We start from the raw sequence: 23,801 nt of genomic DNA, 5'->3' as shown, positions 1-23,801 counted from the left end.
AGCTCATCCCAGCAAACTGAACACAGCAAGTTTTTTACACCTCTCTCATTTTCCCGGGGAGCTCAATGTGATTCTGTGCTGTCATTATGCTGATCAGGAAGAAAGCAAAAACGCAGGAAAATTTATCACCAGCTGTGCTAATTTCTCTTTCCCTAACTTCTGACACAAGGTAGATCGTGGTAGGGTTAGGCAGACTGAGCACTACGTTTGTGGGAAATGCCTCTCAAAAAGTGCAAATACTTCAAAGAGCTTGAGTACCTCCAAGGCCCCTGGGCTTTTTGCTTTGTCTCAAGGTGCCTCACTTTTAGCCCTAATTTATTCTGAGGTGTCAGTCTGACCAGAAACGCAACTGAATAACTCTGCAGACTAAAAATAGAACTCTTAATTGTCTCGGTTTCAATGTAGTTACATGATTTTCTCTTCCCCCTTCACAATCCTCTTCCCCTTCTACAACTCAAATAAACACAAGGCTCGGTTGCCTACAGCTTTCTGGTTGTCTCGTGCACACACTGTTGCGCAGGAGGATTGCAACTCGGCACATCCAAGAATCTCCTTTCCTGTAGCAATCTGGCCCATATTTATCCTGCCTAAGTCTCAGGCACTTCGCAAGGATCCCCAACCTAGACGCACAGACTTCTGAAGCTCCCCCTAACATCACCGGAAAGATAGGCATTTTTAGACTGTTACAGTTTTAGGTGGATGAATCATCTGCTGGAGGTGCCCTGTATTCTCCATCAGCTCTGCGAGGTACCTAAAGTCAGGTGAGCTGGGTGGCCACACAGAACACCATAGTTCTCTCCCTCCTTTGAGAAAACCACAGTGTACCACAGAGACTGCTGGTTGCTGTAGAAAGAAAGAGTTCTTGCCTCAGCGAAAGGTGGGAGTGAAAAAGGAGGAGTGAGTACTTTGACGCTGACAGTATTTCCCTCAGCTAAGTGGCGGGGGGAAGGCAGACAATGCAATCTGGAGGGGTTTTTTTATAACTAGCTCTCCTACACTCCTCCAGTCTGCCACCTGCTATGTAGACCCAGCACATGAAGCACCCACAGCAGAGGATATCCTGGCAAGAGGACTGAAGGATATTTGCTGCTGAAGAGTAGGTAAGCCCCTCTTCCAGAGGGAGGCTGGACAAATTCATGTTCAGAAGGAACTGCAGCAGCCAGACTCTTTTTTAGCCACACTGGACTCATTACTATTTCTTGGTATGACTGATGGTGCTAAAAATTGTGTTTGTAAACTGGAACGGAAAGCCCAACAGCAGGAAGACAAACACAAACTCATAATTAATTGAAACCTCACAATATTCTTCAATGGTCTCGTGCCAGTGTAACAAAGCTTTAAGAGTGTGAATTAGCCCAATATATACAGTGGTTCTGGGCTGGACTGCAACACACTTAAAATAAAACATATGCTGAAAGGGCTTGGCTGAATGAGGGCTAGAATGCTCTGTACTCAGCAGCATCCCACTGAGAGTGTCAAGTGGGCAAAACAATAATAGTTTGATGTGGATAGAAAAAGGACGGGGCAGAGAGGAAAAGCAAATCGACGAGAGAGAGAGAGACTGAGGAAAAAAAACAACACTAGCAGTTCTAGAGCAGGCAGAAATCAGAGTGTGCCCTTGAGATGATCTGCAGTGGACTCTCAGTCTATACTTTCACACTATTAGAAAAAACCTGTAAACCAGAGCATAATAAGTGGTGATTTGGAAAGTTAAGGAAGCATTTTCAAGTATAGGCTGAGCTAACATTTAGTCATCTTCAACACTAACAGTCCAGCATGTGGTTGTGCAGGAACACTTGTGATCCATAAACACACTAAACTGATAGAAATTGTCCATGTGGAACTAATGACAGAACTTGTCCCAAGATGACCAGCACTTCCTTTTTATGTTGGCACTCTTCTTCAGCTCATTAGATCCTACATACCAACAGAATAAGTGATCCAAAGAAAAAGAACATGACAGAACTAATTTTCTTGCTTTCATGGGGATGTGGGGGTGAGCGTGTGTCCTAACTACATTCCTCTGGGTGATACTTTGAGTGACACTGATGTGCTCTGGAGGAAGTTGTGTCCAGCCTTTCTTAACCAGCTGAAGGAAGTAAAAAAAGAGAAGAGAGACAGAGAGAGGAAGATACTAGAGGAGTACCTTAAAGTAAAAAGATGAGTTTTGGCACTACAGAGTTTTAAGTTAACTGTTTACAAGACACAATAAACCAGATGTCACTACTTTCATTCTGGGTGCTTTTTCAAGCTGGTGTCTTATCTGAGAAGACTCAAAAATTCAGCAGCAATCTGACATAATGCATTTCCTTTTAGGTAACATACTACAGATTTCTGGAAAATATAAAATAAATAGAAAAAGCACAAATATACAGAGTCTCTAATGATTTATATAATGCAAAATAATATGCATTCCTTTAGTTTTACTCAAAGCAAATAGTGTGGTGAACTAGTGAGTCCTGTGATACTCACTAAGTCTCTTGTCGTTCTCTTCAAAATAACTAAACAGAACAAATTACCATATATGCCTATAACCATGCATCCTATGCTGTCATCTGCAGCTGTGGTTGAGATAGGAAGTGGAGCTTTGCAGCTCCAAACAAGTCAGCAGGGTTAATTAAAGGTTCCTGGAACTACTGGGGCTGTTACTGGGGAGACGATTTGACATCCCAAAATGAAGAGAACAGCCTTCAGTATATCTTGGGATACTGGGAACAGTGGAATGTCTTTTAGTCTCCAAAATTGAATTTCACATTTATTCCCTCTTCCTTCACTGGGAAACAGATGTTAGTTCTCCCTGTCATTCTTGCAGAATAGAGAGAGAATATGCCAAAGAGAATGGTGACTCCTCTCACTTTTCTCCCTCAGCAAAAACTGCCAATGACTAGTATACAAGAGGGTTTGTTTTCTTTGTTTGGACCATGGACAGCACCCATGAAATCAAGAAGAACAAACAGGTAATTATTCCCAGAAGCAAATTCTCTTTATCTGGAGAGACAATTCTTGAATTTGATGCCGTCTAAGATACTGTACAGTATTAAAATAGGCTATGATTATTATAGATCACAGGGTTATTGTCTGTTCCTATTTTTGGTTAAACCATCAAGTCATGAACAGCTTCCTAATGCAAAATAAGAACTGGAGCAATCTGTGTAATAATCAAGAAAATTTTGCTCAAGCCAGGATTTTTGTTTTACTAAAGGATTTTTGTTGTTACTAAAGGCAAACAACTAGATTCACAAAACAGAGCTTTCCTGTTCCTTCCTACCTCTCAGCCTAATTACATGGATATCCATATAGAACATGGGAGATCCATGGTCACATTCCCTTCCTGTTGGAATCAGATCGGAGACTGGGCCTTGAGTGTCCCTCTGAGCACCAGCTTGTCCCCAAATCATCAGGCATAACAGCCATTCTGCAGCCCGTGAGACATATCAAGTTGTCTTAAGACAAAAGACAGTGATAATTCAATAGTCAGATATTCCATGTTCCTCGAAAAGATCGCTCTCTTGGTCTGACTCACAGAAAGGACTCGAACTAGGTTCTTCTAACTACCCGTTGCCTCCAACAGTTCACTACAGGAGAAAAGAGTACCTTCCCCAGAGCTAAAGAATGGCACCTGGAACACCCATGTAAATCTAAGCCAAACCTCAAAATGATGCTTAAAAATGTTCAACATTTTAGATTTTTTCTGGTTTCAGATTTCCAAATTTTCTCTTTATTATTTTCTCTCTTTTGGTGGGACTAGCTGAAAACCAGTATATGGCTTGTCATACTCAAACCACAGGAAGGAGGCAAGAAGCCATTTCTCATTCTGGGATGCCACACCAGAGGCAAACTTCCAGTCTTTCCTGAATAAGAAATTTCAACACATTATTAATAGAAAGTCTCAAAAGAACCCTGCCCAGCAGCACTTTGTGGTGTAGTGTTCTCTTAGCCATAATCACCTGATTTCCTCTTATAGTTTTGTTTTTTTTTTTTTAAATATCGTTCATCATTATACAGTACCACCCCTTTTCAGGTGACCAAATTTGTGGCTGAGTCCCTAAGTTAGCTAACTGCCCTTGGACATCTGAAACCTCTGAATATGTCACTAGAGCTTTGGTCTAATTTAGATCACATGAAAGTATACGCTGTCCTTAAGAGCAAATCAGTAGAGAGATACCATCCTCATGAAATAAAAGAATAAGCAGAAAAGTACATTAATTTTAAACACCATCTTATACAGGTGAGAAAATCAAGAGAAGATTAACAAATACAGTAAATTCTAAAACTTTTATGTACAGAAAGAGTCTCCTTTTAAAGGCACAGTTGCTTCCATCTGTTTAGAAACTTTGGGAAGACCAGCACAATATAGCAAACTCCCGGAAGGCTTATGATCAAGGAAAGGAAGAAATGTGGGCTATTACCAATTAAAACCTATTTCTAATTATCTTAGGGTGACCTGAGCCAACCACTGGAAAACTTCTGGCAAGCAAGCAGTGTCTAACTGAACAAATTACCATGTTAAAACGGTGCATGGTTTTGTAAGGAGAGTAAGTTTTTGTCCTACACATTCATTTTTTCTACATTCACTTGGCTTGCTGGCAATTCTGTTCATCGACCTGCCTTCTTTTGGTTTCCAGGAAGATAGCCAAGAACACACTACCTATGTCTATCGGAAAAAGACATATCTAATATATAGTAAATTATCTAAATCATTGATACGTGCTGTATATATTGGAGCATATATGCCTGCATGAGCATATGCATGTATGAAAACATATATGGAGAGAGACAGAACCTGTCCTTGATTTAGAGATACCTAAATGCATACACATACATAAATACTTTATATATGTATATCAGTGTGTATACACATACATGTATGTATTTATAATACATATATGTAAATAGGTGTGAACATACGTCAGGGGATGTTTATATACAGGAGTAAAAATATTAATTGGGAATGTTCTTTTTCACTTTAATGTACTACTCATTTCAAAAACTTTTTATACAGGGTAAAGCCAACTTCAGTGAGTTATTCTGATCCTATATGTGTTATCAAAGAAAATAGAATCTGGACCTTAAAGTACCTTTTCCAACTGCAGGAGGAATGAACAGGAATTAATCAAAAGATTGAAAATGCTTTTCTTAAGAAACAAAGAGTTACACGCATACACTACCCTTCACTAAAATGCAGGAAGGAAGCATACCATGCAAACTTTGAAGCCAAAATCTTGGCCCCACAAATGTCATCAGGAATTGGTCAATTTTAGGTTTTATATTTGTCACTGAACATTTTATTTCAGTGTTTCCCCAGCATTATCTTGTGCTGCGTAAAATGAAGACTGCGTTTGGCATTGTTGAGCCCACTGCCTGAAAAGTGGTGGATGCCTGAAATGCAGATGGAAATCAATATCTATCCCAGTGGAGCTTATAGTATCCCTGGGAAGATCCAGCTCAGGGCACACTGAAGCCCTGTCTCACAATGATGACATAGTTGCACCGTTGTACTACCAGCTTTTCTGAAATGACTATGAGGCTCTGTGTAGAGACAACTGCTGCTCCAACTTTCCCTGTGTGCTTGTCAGACACCCTCAGTCCCATCTACTCCTGCTGCCACCAGCTATGCCTCTTCAACTGCAAGAAGCCCAAGGTATGCAGTGTGCACCTTCAAGTGGCTTTGTTGTTTCAGGAATGAGAAAATTACACTTTAAAAAGTTATGCTCCCATGTTTTGCACTCACTGGCCAGATTTGGCAGATTCTGACATTAGCTTCCTGCTGTTCACCCCAGGAGGCAGAAGGGGTGATACGGTCACATGCGCACCTAAAAGCTTTAGTACAGCCGCAGAATATGACTTTTTTCTCACTATTCTCTGATTTTCTCTTCGGAAAAGCAGTGTGTGGAATACCTGGGGTAGCCTGGCTACCAAAAGGAGCCTGCCTGCCACATGAAGCAGTTTTTCTGGTCTAGCTAGCTTGCTGAGGGATGAGCTATACTAGCTGTATGGCTTCTAGCTCTTGAGCTGCCTTGATATAAGTATTCCTACACATAAGACCTAGCTCTGGGCATTTCTTTAGGCTTTTCTGGGAATTCAGCAAGTATTTTGAATATTTTTGTACGAGCCACACGATTTGCTTAGAAGCAGTTTGTTTTTTAGAGGCTATTCCAAGAAAACAATGAAACCGCAAAGAAATAGTTAGATTGCATTTTAATAGGGGTGTCTGATAGTCACCTCTATTAAAGACTTTGTTAATAGAAAGTTTCAGACTCTAGTGCTTTGCTTTAATGGACATTCAAGCAATTTCAGTTAATTTAGCTATATTCAGGGTAAAGTGAGTATGATTTTTAAGTATTAGAATGACCACTCTGAAATCATGGATTAACAAAGGAACACTTACCTGTAATCATAGTTAGAGCTGATAGACTTGCTAAGGCTGGGATATCAAGGTTAAGGCTCTTTAAGTTTAAGGAAAAGTCTTTAATAGAGTCGAGCCACTCCCCAAATCCACGAAGGCACTGAAGTCTATGAAGCACGAGTCCATTGCAGAATACAAACTTGTCCTCAGCAGTATCAGACCTCAAATAAAAACAATTGAAAAAATTATAAATGCATCTTCTACTTTACAGCAAAGTGCATAACCAGTATTGAAGCATCTGTCATTTAAAATCCAAAGCATATTATCCTGAGACATATGTGGGCATTCACGTTTGACAATGTGCTTCTCCCTTGGGGCCAAAGTACAACAAACAAGCTTCTATGATTGCTTACTTCGTAGAGTTATAAGCCCGAGGTTAGCTGTAGCATGTGGTGTAGACTGTCTAATTAGTTAAGATTTTGGTCCTGCCCAAAGGCATAAACAGAGAAGACATTTTACATTAAATACTGTATGCTTGAACCAAAGGAATACTAAGTGAGTGCATTTTGAAATACGAAACTAATAAAAAGAGAGACTTCTCAACTCTCAGCATTTACTTAGTATCATCTGCATTTTTCAGATTGTAAAAATTGATGAGGAAAAAACAATGGAAAATGCATGAAATAATGCACCACAATACACATAACAGCTTTAACTCTTTTATGTGAAAAGCTATGTGTAAGAGAGAAATTACAGCCAAGCTCTCCTCTCCTTCCCCTCTCCATGGCCAATATCCCCGTTAAAGAACACATGCAAAGGTCATTTTCAACCTAAAGAAACAAAGGCTTAATTTAAATCACCAGTCTGCAATTTTTGCCAGTCCCTGAGAGTGTTTTTGGGCAAAGTGTCTTAACTAGTGCTAGACTGACAAATAGCTTCTTGCTCTACTAAATGACTTGGCATTAAGAATTAAACCAATCTGAACAAGATTTTAAATCATCTTCAATCCTTTCAAAAGGGACAAAGATGTGCATGTGTAAAAGAATGGGGAAAAGAAAAAAGCTTTCACACTGAAGGTGCTTTCCTATAGTTCATACTTATGAGTATGAAGCACACTTGCTCAGAGAGTAATCAATTTTAATTACGATGTAAGAAGAATATGGGGGAGATCAAATAAAAAGAAGCACATTAGTGAGACCTATGCTCTCTTTCTAAATCACCTTGATTTGCAGCATATAACAAATGGAACACACTTTGGAGGCAACATTGCTGGGTTTTTTTTGCTTTTTTGGTACAATTAACAACGTTCAAAGATAGTGCCATATTAATTCCTTAAAAATATTTAGATGGATGATTTTTCACATCACCTTAAGATGAAACGAAATAAATAGTTACCTGATGGAGAGTCTTAGTACAAACAGCTCCAAAAAAGCTGATTCTATGAGTAATGTCTGATCTTCTTTTGGGAGGTCAGTAAATCCTGGGATTTTTTCTGCCCAGCCTCTAGTTATGTCAATGGAGGCAGTCAGAAGATTATAGAATTGTTGTACATGTTCTGCATCTGTGCCTGCAGCAGCCTGATCAGTGGAACAGTACTAAAATGAAAGCCACAGAAAGCAACGTTATACGCATTTAAGGGCATTCTGTGAAACATACAGCATTATTTGCCCGACAACATTTCCTTCTGTGGCAAAGCTGGTATTATTAACAAAGACATAAAAAGTAGGTCTACATCTATCTGCTTATTTGGCTACCTTGGGGCATTTCGCTATTCAGATATATATTGCAAAAATATTTCCATGTATATAGAAGTATTTTCAAATTTATAACTAAAATATAGTATCACGTTTTAGAAATACCTACATGCTATTAGTAAACAGAAATAAAAACCTGGTGGGTAGGATAATTTGCATCACAATAGAAGAGGAACATTATTTGGCTTATTACAATTAAACACTTTTCCCATTGATGAATTTGTCCTAGCATGTCAAAAATGCAGATTTCTTCCAAAACCTCTCAAAGTGCATTTTATCTGACAGTGATAGAGACACATAGGATAAATCATGTTTTATCTGACACATGCAGCATTGCTTAATTTGAATACAGAATTGGTTCAAAGTAAACCAGCTGCCCATATCACATCTTTTCCTTCAAACTGAAGCATCTGAGGCTCAGCAGAACCTATTATCTTGCTTATGTGGCCATAACTCTTCCTGGCTACCATCTGACAGTCTCAGCTTGTTCAACTTCCCTGTGACCCTCTGACAGTTCCCTCCCCACTATCTCCTACTTCATCACCAGTGGATCCTTGTCACTCCTATGACACTGCTCTCCTCTTTCTTGGCAGAAAATACGAGAGCTTCCGTGGCTTGGTCTGATTCTGTGCTTGGAAAGCACTGCTGGTTTTCTGAGCAGGTGATGAATAGTGTGGCATTCATTCTAACAACAACCTCACCATCAGACATCCAGTGGGTTAGTTCTGGGAGAGACTTCATACCCACTCTCTCACAGGGACTCAGCCAAAGAAAGGTTAGGGTAGTCTCCATGGCTGAAAGTGTGAACACCCTTTGGAAACAACTTCCCACATGCAGTTAGGGCTTGAATCCACCATCCTTAAGGTCACTCTAGCAACTCCCCAAGCCAGAGGGGAAGCAGAAGGACGCACAACTCTTTCCCAAACAGTAACAGTGGGCTGGCAGTCTGGGAGGACCTTATTACAGCCATGCCACTTGGGCTGCAGATATCACCCAAGTTGCTAACTGCAACCCAAGAGTCGCCTCTGCGCAGGACAGAGAGTGGGGGGCAGCAAGCAGAGGCAGCTGCCTCTCCAAGCTGGAGCTGGTTTCTGTTGGCAAGTGAGGGATAGAGGACACAGTGTCAGAGTTACTGACTGACTGGAGAAGCACAGCAATCCTAGAGACCTCTTGCTGCATCTGGGGCACCAGTACAAGTCCTTAGTGACTCTGTTTCGCTTATCCAGCACTTACAGCACGAGTTTCTCATGGTAAGCTCCAGCTCACATGCCTAGTCAGCTAGTGAAACACGTGCAACCCTTCTTCTAAAGTACATGTGGACACAAATTCTGCCCCAGCTACTCCAAAGGATCCTGTGACAGTGAGGCAGTTAGAGGGCACAATACAGAGAATATGGGGAGCAGGGGTAGAAAATCTGTATGCTGCATATTTTATGTGTTCGGTGCCCCACCTAACTGGAGCAGTTGAGGGTGCTCAAGCAGCATGAACCAACTACTCCTGGCACTGAACTGCAGCAAGATGCACTGAGATAATTAGTGGGTAGAAAAAGATAATTTGATTTTTCAGAGACTATGCATGTTCTGGTCCCTCTTAAAGTGAAGCTGCAGAGCAAGCCTCAGTGGTGTTCATTTTGACTCTGGGACATAACGCTTTGCTGTGCCTGACTGACCTATGGCTCCTTCTTTCTACACAGCGAAACCAAACAGGCTGATGGAAACTCCTGCCTCACCATAGGTACTGCTAAGGCAAGACACACTTTTGATACTTTGAGCAGTAACAAGGAAGGAAAAAAAAAGGAAAAGAAAAAAGATACTATCCATTCTGAGTGGGATCATTCCAAATACAACTCATCACAACTCAGCATAATTATGCCAAGTGTTAATTTGTTCCCAGTATTTATAAAACATTCCTTTAGCAAAAGTAAGGCAAAGTTTTAACATTTTCTAATGAAGCTGAATGCTGCATTATGTTGTTTAACTGTGAATGCTATGGTATGGTATGCCCTATGTAGAACACTGAATTAAATGAAATTCATCTAATAAAATTATAACCTGTATTTGTTATTATAGTCTAGCCCATGAGAGCAATTTTAGAAGAAAGGTAAAAAATGACATGGAATTGTATAATTATTAGCTGCTGCAATACATCACCACTCACTACAAAGAGTTAGCACTTACAAAGAATAGTTAAAATAAAATATTTTTTACTTGTAACAGACTTATGAGGATATAAGTAACCATGAACAATACATATGGTTCAGTTTTATGCACCAAAATCTGTGGGGTTTTTTCCACGAGGTGATATTTGACCTAACTTGTGACCAAGACAGCTGGTAAGCCTGCCCTTGGTCAGGAGGCCACAGCACGGAAGGGTTACTATCTGCTTTTCTAAACCTGCCCTGTGCAAATTGGAGGCAAACTGGGAGAAAGCCAGAAGACAAAGCTCTGCCTCACTCGCTTCCTCAGAACTCCTTTGGGAATTAAATGAAATCTGACTGTTTCTTAAGGAGGGGTTTGAATGTGCAGCAGGCAACATTAACTTGTATGTTATTTCTAAAGAAATTTGAAAAGCCCAATGTTGGGAAGCCCGGTAGCATGACCTAGCTCTACCCTTTGCCTGCTTTCATCAGTCCTTCATCGGCGGCTGCAGCTGCAAAAGCCCAACAATAACTTCCCTGCTAAGAGGAAAAGCTATGCTCGTTTTTCCGAAAGCCAAGATACATGTCTAATTTTGTGACTGGGGAAAGAGGGATTTTTACCTCTTCCCTAAATGCTGCACTCCTCCTCTGAAAAGGCAACATTTCTATTTAAGCTGGTGTCTATTCTGCATGAATAAGAGTGGTAAGGTGTAGGGTCTGTTTCTCATCTCACTTACTTAAAAGTGTAAACTCAGGGAATTGTACTAGTAAATAGGCGTGAGACCGGACTACGGCCCTTGGCAATTGCCTTTTGAAACCAAGTACCTAAATATACCACTGCTCTGGACTGGTAAGTTAAAACCAGTGCTGAGATGAAAAGCCATGTTCTGCACAGAATTGCTTCCAATATGTTTTGGCGAAATTTCGTAGCTTATGTAATTTACTTTTTATTTTAGATGGGGTTTTTTTTTGTTTTTTTCGTGTATGTCTCTGTGTGTGGTTTTTTTGGGAGGAAAGGGATACACATTTCTCTCTCAAACTTTTATCAATATTTTTAAGACAGTCAAGACACTACAGCTTGTAAACATGAAGACCATGCTAAACATTAAGGTCATATCTGCAGAAGTGTCAGGACTGATTCCGAAGCCAGGTTTCCACATCTGCCATTTGCTTGCTCAGCAGGGTCACAGCCTAACTGAACATGCCGTAAGTTAGTCTTTACAGGTACACGATTACTCTTTGAAGGAATTTTTTGGCATTGCAGTGTGCTTATGGTATGTCTTATTTAGTTAATCTTGTTTTTTATGCAGCATTTGTTTATGATCTCCCCTAACTTTTCAAAATAAGTATAAGGGTTTATGAAAAACCTTTAGAATCTATTAATTTCTTGTAGAATTATTTTGGTGTTTTCAGGACCTCTGGGCATAACAGACTATTATATATTTTATCATAAAGAAGAACTTAGATATTAATATGTTCTAACAGACAATCATACTTAATCTTTTAGCTACCAAGACTAAATTAACATCCTGCCAATCATATGCTTCCTGTAATGTCCAACAGAATTGTCTGACAATTAAATCTATGGGCTGTTTTCATTAACAGACAAATAATTACTTCAGGGCAAAGAAAAAAGTCACATAGAAATACATAGTTTTCATTCAGTTTTTTGTAAATGCAAAAGAACTTTATATCAATAACTGAAAAAAACCCTTAAGGTTAGATGCTGCTTTCTTGGCCTGGGCTTATATATATCTCCAATTCTGTGGAACCCAGCAGATTGCTGTCAAAGAGCAGAGATTGTCACACACCTTAGTATTAGCAGAATGACCCCTGAGACATTCTGGATCAGTTCAGGTACATGGAAATTTGGCTAATGCATTCTACCCCTAGAAGGCTGTCAGAGGCTGAACAGCTAGATTCTTAATAATAACTTGGAAAATTATATGATTTAATACTTACATATTAGCTTGAAGGAAGTACATTACAGCATGCTTAAAATTGCTAAATTATATATTTAAGTATAGTCTAAAGTAGAATAATGTAATTTTTATATAATTGCAATCAAATATATTTTAGAATTAAATATTACTTAGCAACAAGTGATAAATGGCCAATGTATTTATTGTCTGAGTATAGCTGCTATTTTTTACAGTCTCATATGTAATCATATTTCATTAAGGGGAAAGAATTTGATCTTGTTTTTCCTTAGCTCCATTTTTTCTTTTCTAATATCTGTGTGCCTAAAAACTACATTTAACAAGCCATTTCAATGTCCTGTATTTTAAAAATCATAAAATATTTTTTTCAGCTTTCGAAATATTCCACGAATATTTAAATGGTGACTATGATGCATTAAAGAACAAGGGTACATAAATATATAAACGCTGGTAAAGCTTCGCTGAGATATTTTTTCAGAATTTTAATTTTAAAAGGTTTTTTTTAAAAATATGAATTTAACTGAAGAAATACTCATGCTGGCATATCCAAAGCCAATTCTGGTCCCATTTAAATAATGGCAAAATTCATATTGATTTCAGTAGAAATGGTCCTATCCATCCATGTCCTATCCATTCCACAGCCCTTATATTTGAATCTTAGGGAAGTACTATTAAATTTTAGCCTTCAGAACCTGGAAGTTAGGATATTGGACATATGAGTACTGCCCCTGAGTTTGGTAGATTACTCAGTCTCATCGCTAGTGTTTTGGCACAGCCTTTTTGCAACAAAAATGCTCTATTTATCCACGTATTTTTGCTTTCACTCGCCCATGGAATATACTGCAGATGATTTTGTGATTGAGATCCTCACAGTGAACAGTTACTAACACTAATTTCTACTGCACTTCCTTTCCCCTCCTTTCCTGTCCACCTGTCACAAAAAGACAATGACTGGCTAGACCAATTTCTACCCTCATCCAAATTTCACACTTAATTTAATTTTAGCAAAACCAGCCGACAAGTAGAAATGCAGTTCACAAATCATTTCTAAGCAGAAAGCAAACAGTGAAGGAAAAGTGAGACGTACTCTTGAATAGTCAAGCTCCCTGGGCGTGGAGTCGGTTAAAGCTCGTACAAGGGCATTCATCATGCTGATGGGAGGAGAAGGTGGGGAGGGCTGGGAGGGTTCTTGCTGTAAGGGGCTCTTTGGTTTGGAAGGCAGTCGACCTCTTCTCCCTTTCAGGCTGTCGGTACGGACAACTAGGGGGAGAAAAACCCAAGGGAATCAATTGTGAAGATACCAGCAAACAATGCATCAGAATGAACACCCTGCTTTTTTTTTACGGTAGCCAGTACAGCAAAAATAAGGGTGGTTCTCCAGTTTCAGCACATGCTCTTGATGCCTTTAATTGCAAAGGAACACAGATGACACCAAAACTGTGTCAGACCTATGACTGTAAGTAGCAATGTAGCTGCTCACTGAAAGCCCAACTGTGTTCCTGGTGTCCGTGCTTTGCTTGCAGCATGTCTGTGTGCTTGTGTATGTATGCCAGTAACATTCCAGTGTGGAAAGAAACCTGAATATGAAACATAAACTTTAGTGTTCCTACTGCTAGTGTCCCTTTTAAATGGCATAGTCGTTCTTTCAAAGTAATTTTAGTTTCCTTGAAGCATTTGAATACCGTCACGCTATACAGCTTATATTATCCATGTCAGTATTTGCAATGAGACTGCTCACACAATATTACTCACATACTTAAATATTTGCAGAATTGGGACTAATGAGTTGATCCTGTTTCCATTTAAATTAATTGCAAATTTACAATCAGCTTATGGGAATGAAACAAGATCCTGTGTCAAAATGCACACAATCCAGTGCAGCTCCCAGTGAGATACAGCGGGAAGCCAACAGCATTATCGAGCAACATTCAAAGTTAATAAAGGAGACATTTTGGCCAGTGTCAAATTATTCTCTTGTGACCTTGCTGTTCTTGAACTCTGGGGTCTATAGTCTAAATATGGTAATAAGGGTGAAAAGCAGAAAATCAATACCTTATTACATATATGCATATTTGGGGTTATGAATCCCAGCACTGTTCAATTCATTGTAAAGACATCTTTGCTGACATGCGCACATACACAGATTCATTAAATATAATATTTCAGTTTCTGGGATGATACTAGGTATCGTCCTTACCTTCTTTAACCATGCCGACACTGAGACACTTCTGAAACCGGCAGTATTGGCATCTGTTACGACGTCTCTTGTCCACTGGACAGTTTTTATTTGCCAGACAAACATATTTTGCATTTTTCTGAACTGTTCTCTGTGAAAATGCAACACAAATATAGTAAACTGATTGTTTCTTGAGCAACTTGGAACCTGACAAAATGCGTTTTAATTACAACATGAAAAGTGACAGTGCAATTCATATAATTAGATAAAATTAATTTCCTAACACACTAGCCTGCAGGAAAAACAATTTTATTAGTGTTAGCTGCTGACAATGAAAATCATCTAGGATTGTTCTGAAGCAAGTCTCTGGAGACAGGCAACTTTGAATGATAAAATCATATCTGAAATTACCAGGTCATCACATCTACCTTTGGGGATTAGATTATCTCCGCTTTTAATATCCCTTTGGGAACAATTTTCTACTTGGTTCATTCCCTTGATTATTGCTGACCTTATTAAAATAAAATCAAAATGATCTGCAATGTACTTCTCTTGCTATCACTATTGTTAGTCAAATACCACAATAACTGGTTTGGTTAGCCATTAAAATCATCAGGGAGAAAAAGAAAAATACCGGAAACCACTACAAAATATGTTTAGCTAAATATTATGGAAAAGCTAACCTGACCTGGGGGGAAAAAAACAGACAGACTTATAGTGTAGTTATGTACATTTAATTAACTCTAAAATGATCTTGAAAAACATAGAATAAATTTAAAATTTGTAAAAACCTGGTAAGCTTTGGAAGAATATAACAAATGTTGATGCAAAAATGTACTGTGTTACCATACTTAAAATCAAAGATATATCAATAAATAACATCAAAAAAGACACTAACAGGAAAGACACCAGGAAAAATTTATCAACTCAACACTCAATATTAAAGTTTCACTCCAATTAAATTAATGCATAAATGCTATTTCATAATTTGTGTTCGTTATCAAATAACAGCCCCAATGTACTAAATATAACAGACCCAGTAAATATTGTTCATTGTGATTTGGAGACGAAAACAGTTTAATTTTGCAGAACAAGCTCTAGATACTGTTACAAATCAAGGATATGCTATTAATTTCCACAGGGGCAGGTTTGGGCTCGTAAAAGCTGCCATTTCCAGGTTATTTGTGTTCCCCCTTCTAGTTATATTTAAATAACAAATTAGTTTTATAGGAGATGTTTGTATGTTACCATGTTGTCAAAGGATTATTATTAAGTAACATTGACAGCTCCACCTATAATAATAAAAACAATGTTGTAAGCCCTCCTCACAAATATTTGGGACTGTTTTTGTTTCCGTTGTATCTTTTATCACAACAGGGGCATGACTGCTATCTTAGCAAGAAGGAACGTACCAAATCAAACCCAAATGTATCAAATATTAAACCTGCTACCCAGAACCATTCTACCAAAAGTCTATCCCAAGCTCTTTACTTAAGCTATTTTTGAAAATAATACTGGAATCTGAACTCAGCCTACTGAATGGAAATTACAAAGCACCCAAATCTAGGAGCAAAAGGGTGTATTCAGCTCTTAAAAATGTAAGCACAAAGTTTCCACTGAGAAACTGCTGTGTGTAAGTTATTTGCGTTGCTATTCAGCTGCAAAGCTGCCTTCGTTGCAGAGCAGGCAGCAGGACTCAGTGTGGTGCTTAGTCACTGCTCTGCAATCAGCTTTCCACTACGGAGGGCTCACTGGGCTCCTAAACTGAAGGGTAACAGCGAGGCAGGAACCAAATGAAACTAGAAGTGCTTGGGTTTGTCCCATGTGTGAATCCAGTTTCTTCCTGGTGCTGAACACCCTGCAATCCCCCTCACCTCAACCGCCCCAGGGATGTTTTAGGTGACGGCACCGCTGCCATCACCTAAAACATCCAGTGGACTCTACGCTTTCAGGGTTTCTTTTCTCAGTGAAAAACAACACTTAATTGGACTGGGTGAGTGAGTAAAACCCAGGTTGAATGTATTCCAGGTAGTTTCATTACAGAATAAATGCAGTTTATAGCTCAGACAGGGGTGACCTGTGCTCTGTTGAGAGGTGCTGGCAGACCAAAGATGTGGTTTTCCCAGCTCACTGCCATGGCCTTTTCTCGCCCAAACCTGGCTGATCCTTTTGTCCTACAGATGGCTTGCTTTGGCCTTTTTCAAAAACTTTGGGTGGGTGACCATTCCACCCTGTTGGGAGTGGAATTAGAATTTTAACACACGATGCACATGAACCCCCAGGTCAGGACCAGGAGCATGAGTTGGGGGGAAAAGGGGAGGGGAGGGGAGCAAACCGCAGAGCTCTCACCTTGAAAAAGCCCTTGCAGCCCTCGCATGTCCGCACCCCGTAGTGCTGGCAGGCGGCGTTATCTCCACAGACAGCGCAGGTGCCCTCCCCAGATGAAGAGCTCCTGCTGGGTGGAGATGGGAGGCCACTGCTGCCACTTCCGCTGCTCTCACCCATCAGGCTGGAGGTGGCTGCGTTGAGGCCAAGCGGTGAGAAGGCTAAGGAGGCTGGTCTTTTGGCCAGGTGGAGCCCGTAGGAATGGCCCTCCATGGGGGCCTGGCTGGCGGTGGGTCTGTCGGAGCCCAGGGGCAGGCTCAAGGAGGCAGGGTCATAGCACATGTGGGCGGCCGCGGATGGAGTGTGCGGAGGCGAGTGCTTGAAGTGGAAGAGAGGGAAGCGCGGAGGCACGGTCTTCATGGGGGTGGCATCCATCAGGTGGCCGGGAGGCAGGCAGGTCTGCGTGGGCTGCAGCGGAGGCTCGTCCCACAGGCTCTGGTGAGCGGGGAAGCCGGGTGTGGTGGGCGTGGAGGGTGGAGATTGCTTGAAGTACATGGAAGTGCTGGGCATGCCCTCATCTGTGGATGGAGGCAGTGAGGGCTGATATGGGGACAGCCGAGTGTCTTCCATCTTTATGAGGGGCCTCTGGCCAGAGGAGGCAGATTGCATTTGGTAGAGGCAGGAAGGCTTGAGCTCATAGCTGCCAGAATAACCCTCCATAAAGGTGCTGAAGCTGGGAAGGGAGGTGGTGGCAGTGGCAGTGATTTCGGTACTGCTCAGGTCCATGGTCAGCTTGGCATAGTCAGGGTTCATGATGTCTGAGCTGTACTCCGAGCCATACGCGTAGGTCTGAGATGCATAATTTGAACCGGGTGGTGAAGGACTATACTGCGCTTGCACACAGGGCATATCTGCAAGGGCAAAGGGGGATGTTAACAACAAGCCCAGTACACCAAGGGCACGGCCCAGGCCCTCACAAACTTCTTTCCTAGAAGCTCTCCCGCAATTCAGAGCTCAGTTAAGATACCCAGCTCCCATTCTCACCTGGACAGAGGGCATTTAAATTAGCCTCAAGCCTTTGTGTTTCAACAAGAAATATGCATCAGGGATCGACCAAGCATTAGGTATTAGGGAGCCTGCTCTCATCCAGTCACAGGAGAAACTCAAATTTACACCAGTGTCAGTGGGAGAAGAATCCATCTCAAGCTGCCCTACATCTGCTGCTTAATATACATAGGTGTCAATGAGAATTAGACAAGCAGAATGAGAAGAGTTTATGACTATAAATCTATCTCAGTACGTGTGCAATCATGCTGTAAAATTTTCATGAAGGGTAAACGAGATTATCAAATGCATAATACTAAAAATTATATTTACTTTAAAACTGTAGCCCATGTCAGAGGAATTACTCAAATCACAGAGTTTGCTACTCAGGACTTGCAAGGATCAATTTTGCTTACTCAACTCTGGGCCTTTGAAGAGTATTTCTCATCAGCTAATAATTGAAGGTTGCTGTCTAATTAGTTTTAAGGCTTATCTTTAGTAGAATGTTCCCCTTAAAAAAGCAGGAGGTACAACATATCCTTAAATTCGCAAAAATGTAAGATAAAAATTATGTGGTATTTCTGTTTTTCTGGGAAAGAAAGGTTGAGGCCACTAATAGAGTTGGTTTTATCCATTAGTCATAAAAGTTAATGCGGTTCACTGATAGCTGGGATGGTTGAAGCAACACAGTGCCTGGCTATAAAGATCTGATTTTTTTTTTTCTTTTACATTTCCTACTGGTCTGCTATTTCATTTGCTGGTCACAGGAAATAATGGACCCAGTTCTGCAATTCATTGAGGTTTGACTAAACACTGTTGAGATTCTAGCCCAATATTTTCAACCCAAACTAAAAGGTCATGGCGTATTTTTGTTCCAAAGCAGAGGAATAAAATGCATCAATTAGTATAATTTTTTTCACAAAGAGAAAAGTAAATATGGACAAAATGTATATCAAAATTAAGTGCAGGTCATCTCTGCTTAATGATGGTAATTTATATTCCAAAAGCACTTAAGAAGGAATTCATGCTAAAAAAACCCCCACAAACCTACCTTGAAAATAATGAGGTTTTCCTCATTATTTTAGGAACTCCTTTCACTTACAATTTTAAAATATTCACTTGAGTCTGGCATGCAGGAATCAAAATAATTTGTGTTAAATCAACTTTTATTCTTTCCTGCCCGCTTTGCAGATAAACATATTTAAACTAAGCACCAGATTTCAATTATCATGCTGTCACAAACCATTCAGATTTTTCTTCTTCTCGAGAAAACATTAAAAACTGAGAAAAAAAATGTTGGTGTTTCCTGAATTAAGACCTTCCTGCTCATAAATCCAAAAGCTTGAAGAAAAAAGCAGGACAATCCTTTCCCAAGCCTAGCCTCCCAGTGTTATTTATATATGATTCTACTGTTCTCTTTTTTTGCCCTGTCAATTTCTATCCATGCCATTCCATGCACACACATTTCCTGGCAAGTCCTATCACTATCATTTGTTAGTTTAAGGACCGTCTGTTAAAACACAGTGATCAGTGCTTAATCAAATAAAAAGGGAAAGAAATTCTTACCACACCCCTCCACTAAAAACTGACTGAGGAACTCAACTGAGTGAGTGGACAGAAAATGTGAGAAGTGGACATGTGGATACACAGCTTTATGAAGGAATAAGACTTTTTTGCTAGCTCACAAAATGAGCAGGAGTTCAGGGAAAAAGATCATTATGCCTTTTTTTCCTGCATTTTTCTGAGCGTAACAGGGTTATGTCACCGAATTCTGTGCAAAGTGGAATTAAAAAAACCCAGAAGTCTAAAATAACTCTGATCTGAGGACTGAAAAAATATCCCTAACCTAAAGGTCTGGTCTCTCCTGGCTCCGTGGGACTCCTCCTACCTTGCTCTTTGCCAGCGCACTTGACTAATTCTCACCCCTACTTTTCCACTTAGGGCAGCAGTATTAATTCCCCTGCAAAGCAAATAACCTGGGATTTTTTCTTCTTTATCCAACAATATTAAAGAAAAAGAGAAAAAAAGCCCCACGGGAGGTGCACTGAACAGCAACCTGCCATCAAAGCGCAAATGAATGGGTAAAAGAATCGGGGTAGGGACACTGAGAGCTATTAACATACTATTCTGCTATCTTTGCGAGAACTTGAGGTAAGGGGTGCCCAGTTTAACGTCAGGCAAGCTGGGCTCCTCAAAGGGACACCAAGCACTCCCACCCATCTTCCCCTTAAATCTGGAATGTCTTTGGCGGGGGGCTGGCAACATCCGTGTGCCCAGGCACGGCATCGCCAGGAGCGCTGTGCCAAAAGGCCGGCTCTTCCTTCATCCTTTTGGGATTTAAACGCCCCGCGACGTCGTGGTCCTGTGATGCCAAAGGGACTTGGGAAGGGTGGGGGCCGGGGCAGGAGCTCTCGTGCCCCCTCCCTCCTCCCCATCCTCCCTCTCCTTCCCCGGGGCGAAGGATACCCCAGCTTACCTGGCGGGTATCTTGCGCGCTGAATGGTGGGGCTGGAGGTGCGGACGGAGGCGGCGGCGGTCGGCGGCGGCGGCGGGGTGGGTGCCGGCTGGGACCTCTCTGCGGGGGCGGGCCCGGGGCCTGGCCTGGGCGGGGGGCGCTCTTCCGACCCGGGCTCTGTCCGCCGGCGGCGGGGAGACAAGGCACAGTCAGGGGGTGGCGGAGCCCAGAGGGTTAGAGAGGCGTCCCCCCGCCTCCCCCGCGGCTATGCGCCCCGGGGGGACACGGGGGCACCTTCGCCCGCGCTCGCAGGGCAGCCCCCCGCCTCGCCCCGCGGGTGGGAAGGGGAAGCCGGACGGGGAGCGCGTTTCTGCCGGCTCCCTCTCCCTTATCACACAAAAGGCAGAGAGCACCGGGCTGGGACAAGGGAGTCGACGGCTTGTTCTCCGAGCGGGGAGCCTGGGGAAGGCAAGAGGACAACCCGGGGCGGGGTGCCTATAACAAGCGGGGCATCATCCTCGAGCGTCCACTTCCCCGCGAGAACTTTCTCTTGTTGGGGGGCAGGGAACGGGTGTGGAAGCAGGCTGGAAATTTCTATTCAAGGTACTAGCCAGACGTGGGTATCCTGCCATCCTGGCTAGCCCGCGGTGTCTCCGGACTCCGCTCCTCCATTGCGGGGGCGGGAGCGCAACCCCCGACTCCCCACGACCCTCTGGACACTGCGAGCTCGGCCGGGGCTCCGCGGCAACGCGGGGGATGCGCGGCCGCGCCGGCCCCTGCCTACGGGAGCCGCTCCCCGGCGACACTTTCTCCCTCTCCTTGTCTTTCTCTTGCCTTCCCCGCGCCCCTCGCCTTTGAACCCCCGCCAGCTCCCGGGATGTTAAGTGCCTGTCAGCTCATACCTTTCTCTCCCGAGGGTTTCGTTCCCTCACGAGCTCCTGTGAGGCGGCTTCCCGCTCGGCGCGGAGCGCCCTAGGGCTCCTCTGCCCCCCCTGAGCCACCGGTTACCTAGAGACACTCGTTGCGCTTTTAACCACGCAGCACCCCTCCGGGCTGCCGCCGCCCGAGCCAGGAGTGCAGGGCCGTAAGGGCTGTAAATTAGGAGGAAATAACTACCCTTGTCAAAGCTCTTTTCTTACTCCGTGCACTTTACATTCAGCCCCGAGTGACACTCCTCCCCACCCTGTAATACGAGGAGGAAACCGTGAAATACTCCATTGTGATTGTGACTTCTTCAGGCGAGTTTCGAAACCTTCATTTACCCGGGAGGTACTGCGGAGGGGGAAGCTCCATTCAATTAAAAAGTTTCGAGCTAGATTGCCACCGCCGGTTAGCTGGCGATTTTTTTTTTTATTTTTTATTTTTTTTTTTTTTGGAGAGGGGATGGATCGTCCCGAGCCGCACGGTCACTCCAGCAAATATCTGCGAGATCGGGTGAGATTCACCTTCGAAGAAACCGTCTGGTCTGGTTTAGTCCATTGTTTTTTATCGGGGCTTGACTCCAGCATACAACGGTCTCCACGGAGCAGAGAAAAATAGGGCGAAGAATGTAATCGAGTGAAGCGGCTTGGATAAAAGTTAGCGATTCATTCCCAAACTTTTTTTTTTTTCCTGAAGAAAAAAATCCTATCCCAACACACCAACTCCCTACATAAAACAGCGTTTTCCGCCCTTTCCCTGGGAAATATCCTCGCACGGAATCCATCGTATCCAAAAACTGAGAGTTAAGCAACAGCGTTTTTAACTAGCCGCGCTAAGGTGACCCGCATCTCCGCCCGGGGCTGAGTACCGCGATAGTGCTGCCCTAATAACTGTCCCCCGACATAATATCACAACCGAGCCACCGCGCTTTGTCGCCTCTTTCCAAGACTGAAACTTCTTTCGCAGCTATTAAGGCGAGAAGGCAAAGCCGAGAGGCGCCGCGGGGGCAGGGAGCGGGGCAGCGGCTGCGGAGCCCAGCCTCCCCGCACGGTACCGCCCGTGCCGGGGCACCGCGGCCCCTCGTTACCGCTCCTGACCTCCGAAGGGAAAAGTGTACATTTCCTAGGAGCAGATGCCAGGCAGACGTGCCGAGCAAACATCCCAACTCATTTCAATAGAATATGTCACATTCCAGCAATTACCTCTTGGGCGAGCTCTTTGGGTTGCCGAAGGGGGCTGCTGACTCCCAAAGTGAGATGAGCTCAACCTGCTCCGCCGTCCCCATTAGACAGCTGAACTTGTGCAAACAGAACCACCTATTTCCCAAGCGCGGTTAAAGGAAGGAGACAAATTGCTGCCATTCATCACCGGTGCTGTAAACTCCCCGCCGCCGCCGGCAGCATCATTTCCATGACAACAACTAGCAGAAATACCTTAGTACCACCGGCTCCGGCTCCCGCTCCTCTCAACCACAGCCCTCCCGTTTGCGAGGGGCAGCGGTGCCCCGGGCACGGCGGGAGTTGCCGAGCCGGCAGGGAGTCTCGGAAGTCGAGCGACAAATGAGCATCCACAGGGAGGATGGGGGAGGCGGGGGGGAAGGTGAGGGAAAAGTTTCAGCGAGAGCCCGGTACGGCAGCGCATCGGCTCGAGCAGCATCGCCCGCCGCCGGCACCTCCCCAGCATCTATCTACCCCAGTGGCACAACTTTCCCTGAGTGGGGACACGCCGCGATGTCCCTCTCCCGCAGCCGCTCCCGCTCACTCGCATACGTACTCGGTTGCTGTGGAGGTTCCGTCTTTACATCTAGTTTGTAGGTGCCCGCTTCCTTAAAGGCGCGTGTAGGCGCTGTCCAGCGGCAGGATCCGAGACACAAAATCCCTCAGACTCCCGGTAGTTGCAGGTCCGGAGGGTGCGTTATCCCGAGGCATGGAAAAGGATTGCAAAAGCCTGAGGAGCCAGGAGCCCGTCCCCGGGCGGAGGGAGGGAGTGAACAGGCGGGCGGGCGAGGGATGCCGAGCGGCCGCCGCTGCCGCCGCGATGTGCCTTTGTGTGTGTGTGCGGCGAGAGCCGGGCCGGGACCTGTGCCCGTGTCCCGGTGCGAGTGCCCCGGGGTGCGCGTGTGCCTGCGCCGGAGAGAGGGGACGGAGGCGCCTCTCTGCGCTGCTCTCCCGCTCCCTCTCTCTGAACGTCATTTATGTGAGAGGAGCCCTAGCGGCCTCTCCATAGAGCGGCTGGAATGCGAAACGTCAATAGTGACGCCATGGGAGCCTGACGCTACTGACCCCCCCCCCCCCCCCCCCCCCCCCCCCCCCCCCCCCCCCCGCCCCAGTGTGTGCGCCGCGCTCCCGCCGCACCGCGCCGCGCCGAGCCCTGCACAGCCGCGCCGAGAGGTGCGGAGCCGTGCGGAGCCGCCGGCACAGCTGCCGGCAGCGGGACAGGGTTGGCCGGCCGGCCGCTCTGCTGGCCGCCTCGGGGCCGGTAGCCCGCCGCAGCCTGGCGAGTCGCTCCCAAGTCAGATAATATTATTAATAATAATAATTATTGTTGTTATTATTATGATAATAACAACGTTAATATATCTTTACTGAAGTGGCTTAAATGAGGAGAGCTTTGCTTAGTTACTTAGTTGTAGCTTCAGTATAAATTATTAAAGTTTTCTTTCACTTTTTTCCACTTTTTATCTTTTTGCTTTTTTCCCCCTTT

At 43.5% G+C, this 23,801-nt stretch overlaps 1 protein-coding gene across 1 annotated transcript in view; it reads right to left on the bottom strand.

Annotated features, from left to right (window-relative positions):
• Positions 1 to 23,253, bottom strand: part of NR4A3 (nuclear receptor subfamily 4 group A member 3) — a 29,471-nt gene extending 6,218 nt beyond the window's left edge. The window contains exons 1-7 of the mRNA XM_027886819.1: positions 22,872 to 23,253; positions 20,199 to 20,354; positions 16,703 to 17,589; positions 14,375 to 14,504; positions 13,265 to 13,437; positions 7,742 to 7,941; positions 6,389 to 6,567 (exon numbers count right to left, since the gene is read on the bottom strand). Coding sequence (XP_027742620.1) covers positions 6,389 to 6,567; positions 7,742 to 7,941; positions 13,265 to 13,437; positions 14,375 to 14,504; positions 16,703 to 17,587 — 1,567 coding nt within the window. The 5' untranslated portion in view covers positions 17,588 to 17,589; positions 20,199 to 20,354; positions 22,872 to 23,253. The remainder of the gene's footprint in view (positions 1 to 6,388; positions 6,568 to 7,741; positions 7,942 to 13,264; positions 13,438 to 14,374; positions 14,505 to 16,702; positions 17,590 to 20,198; positions 20,355 to 22,871) is intronic.
• Between the last annotated feature and the right edge of the window lie 548 nt (positions 23,254 to 23,801).

This window comes from Empidonax traillii, unplaced genomic scaffold (assembly GCF_003031625.1).
Source record: "Empidonax traillii isolate 1590-97213 ecotype Southwest subspecies unplaced genomic scaffold, ASM303162v1 scaffold196:size3368384, whole genome shotgun sequence".
In the NCBI taxonomy this organism is placed as follows: domain Eukaryota; kingdom Metazoa; phylum Chordata; class Aves; order Passeriformes; family Tyrannidae; genus Empidonax; species Empidonax traillii.
This window is presented reverse-complemented; position numbering and strand designations above follow the sequence as displayed.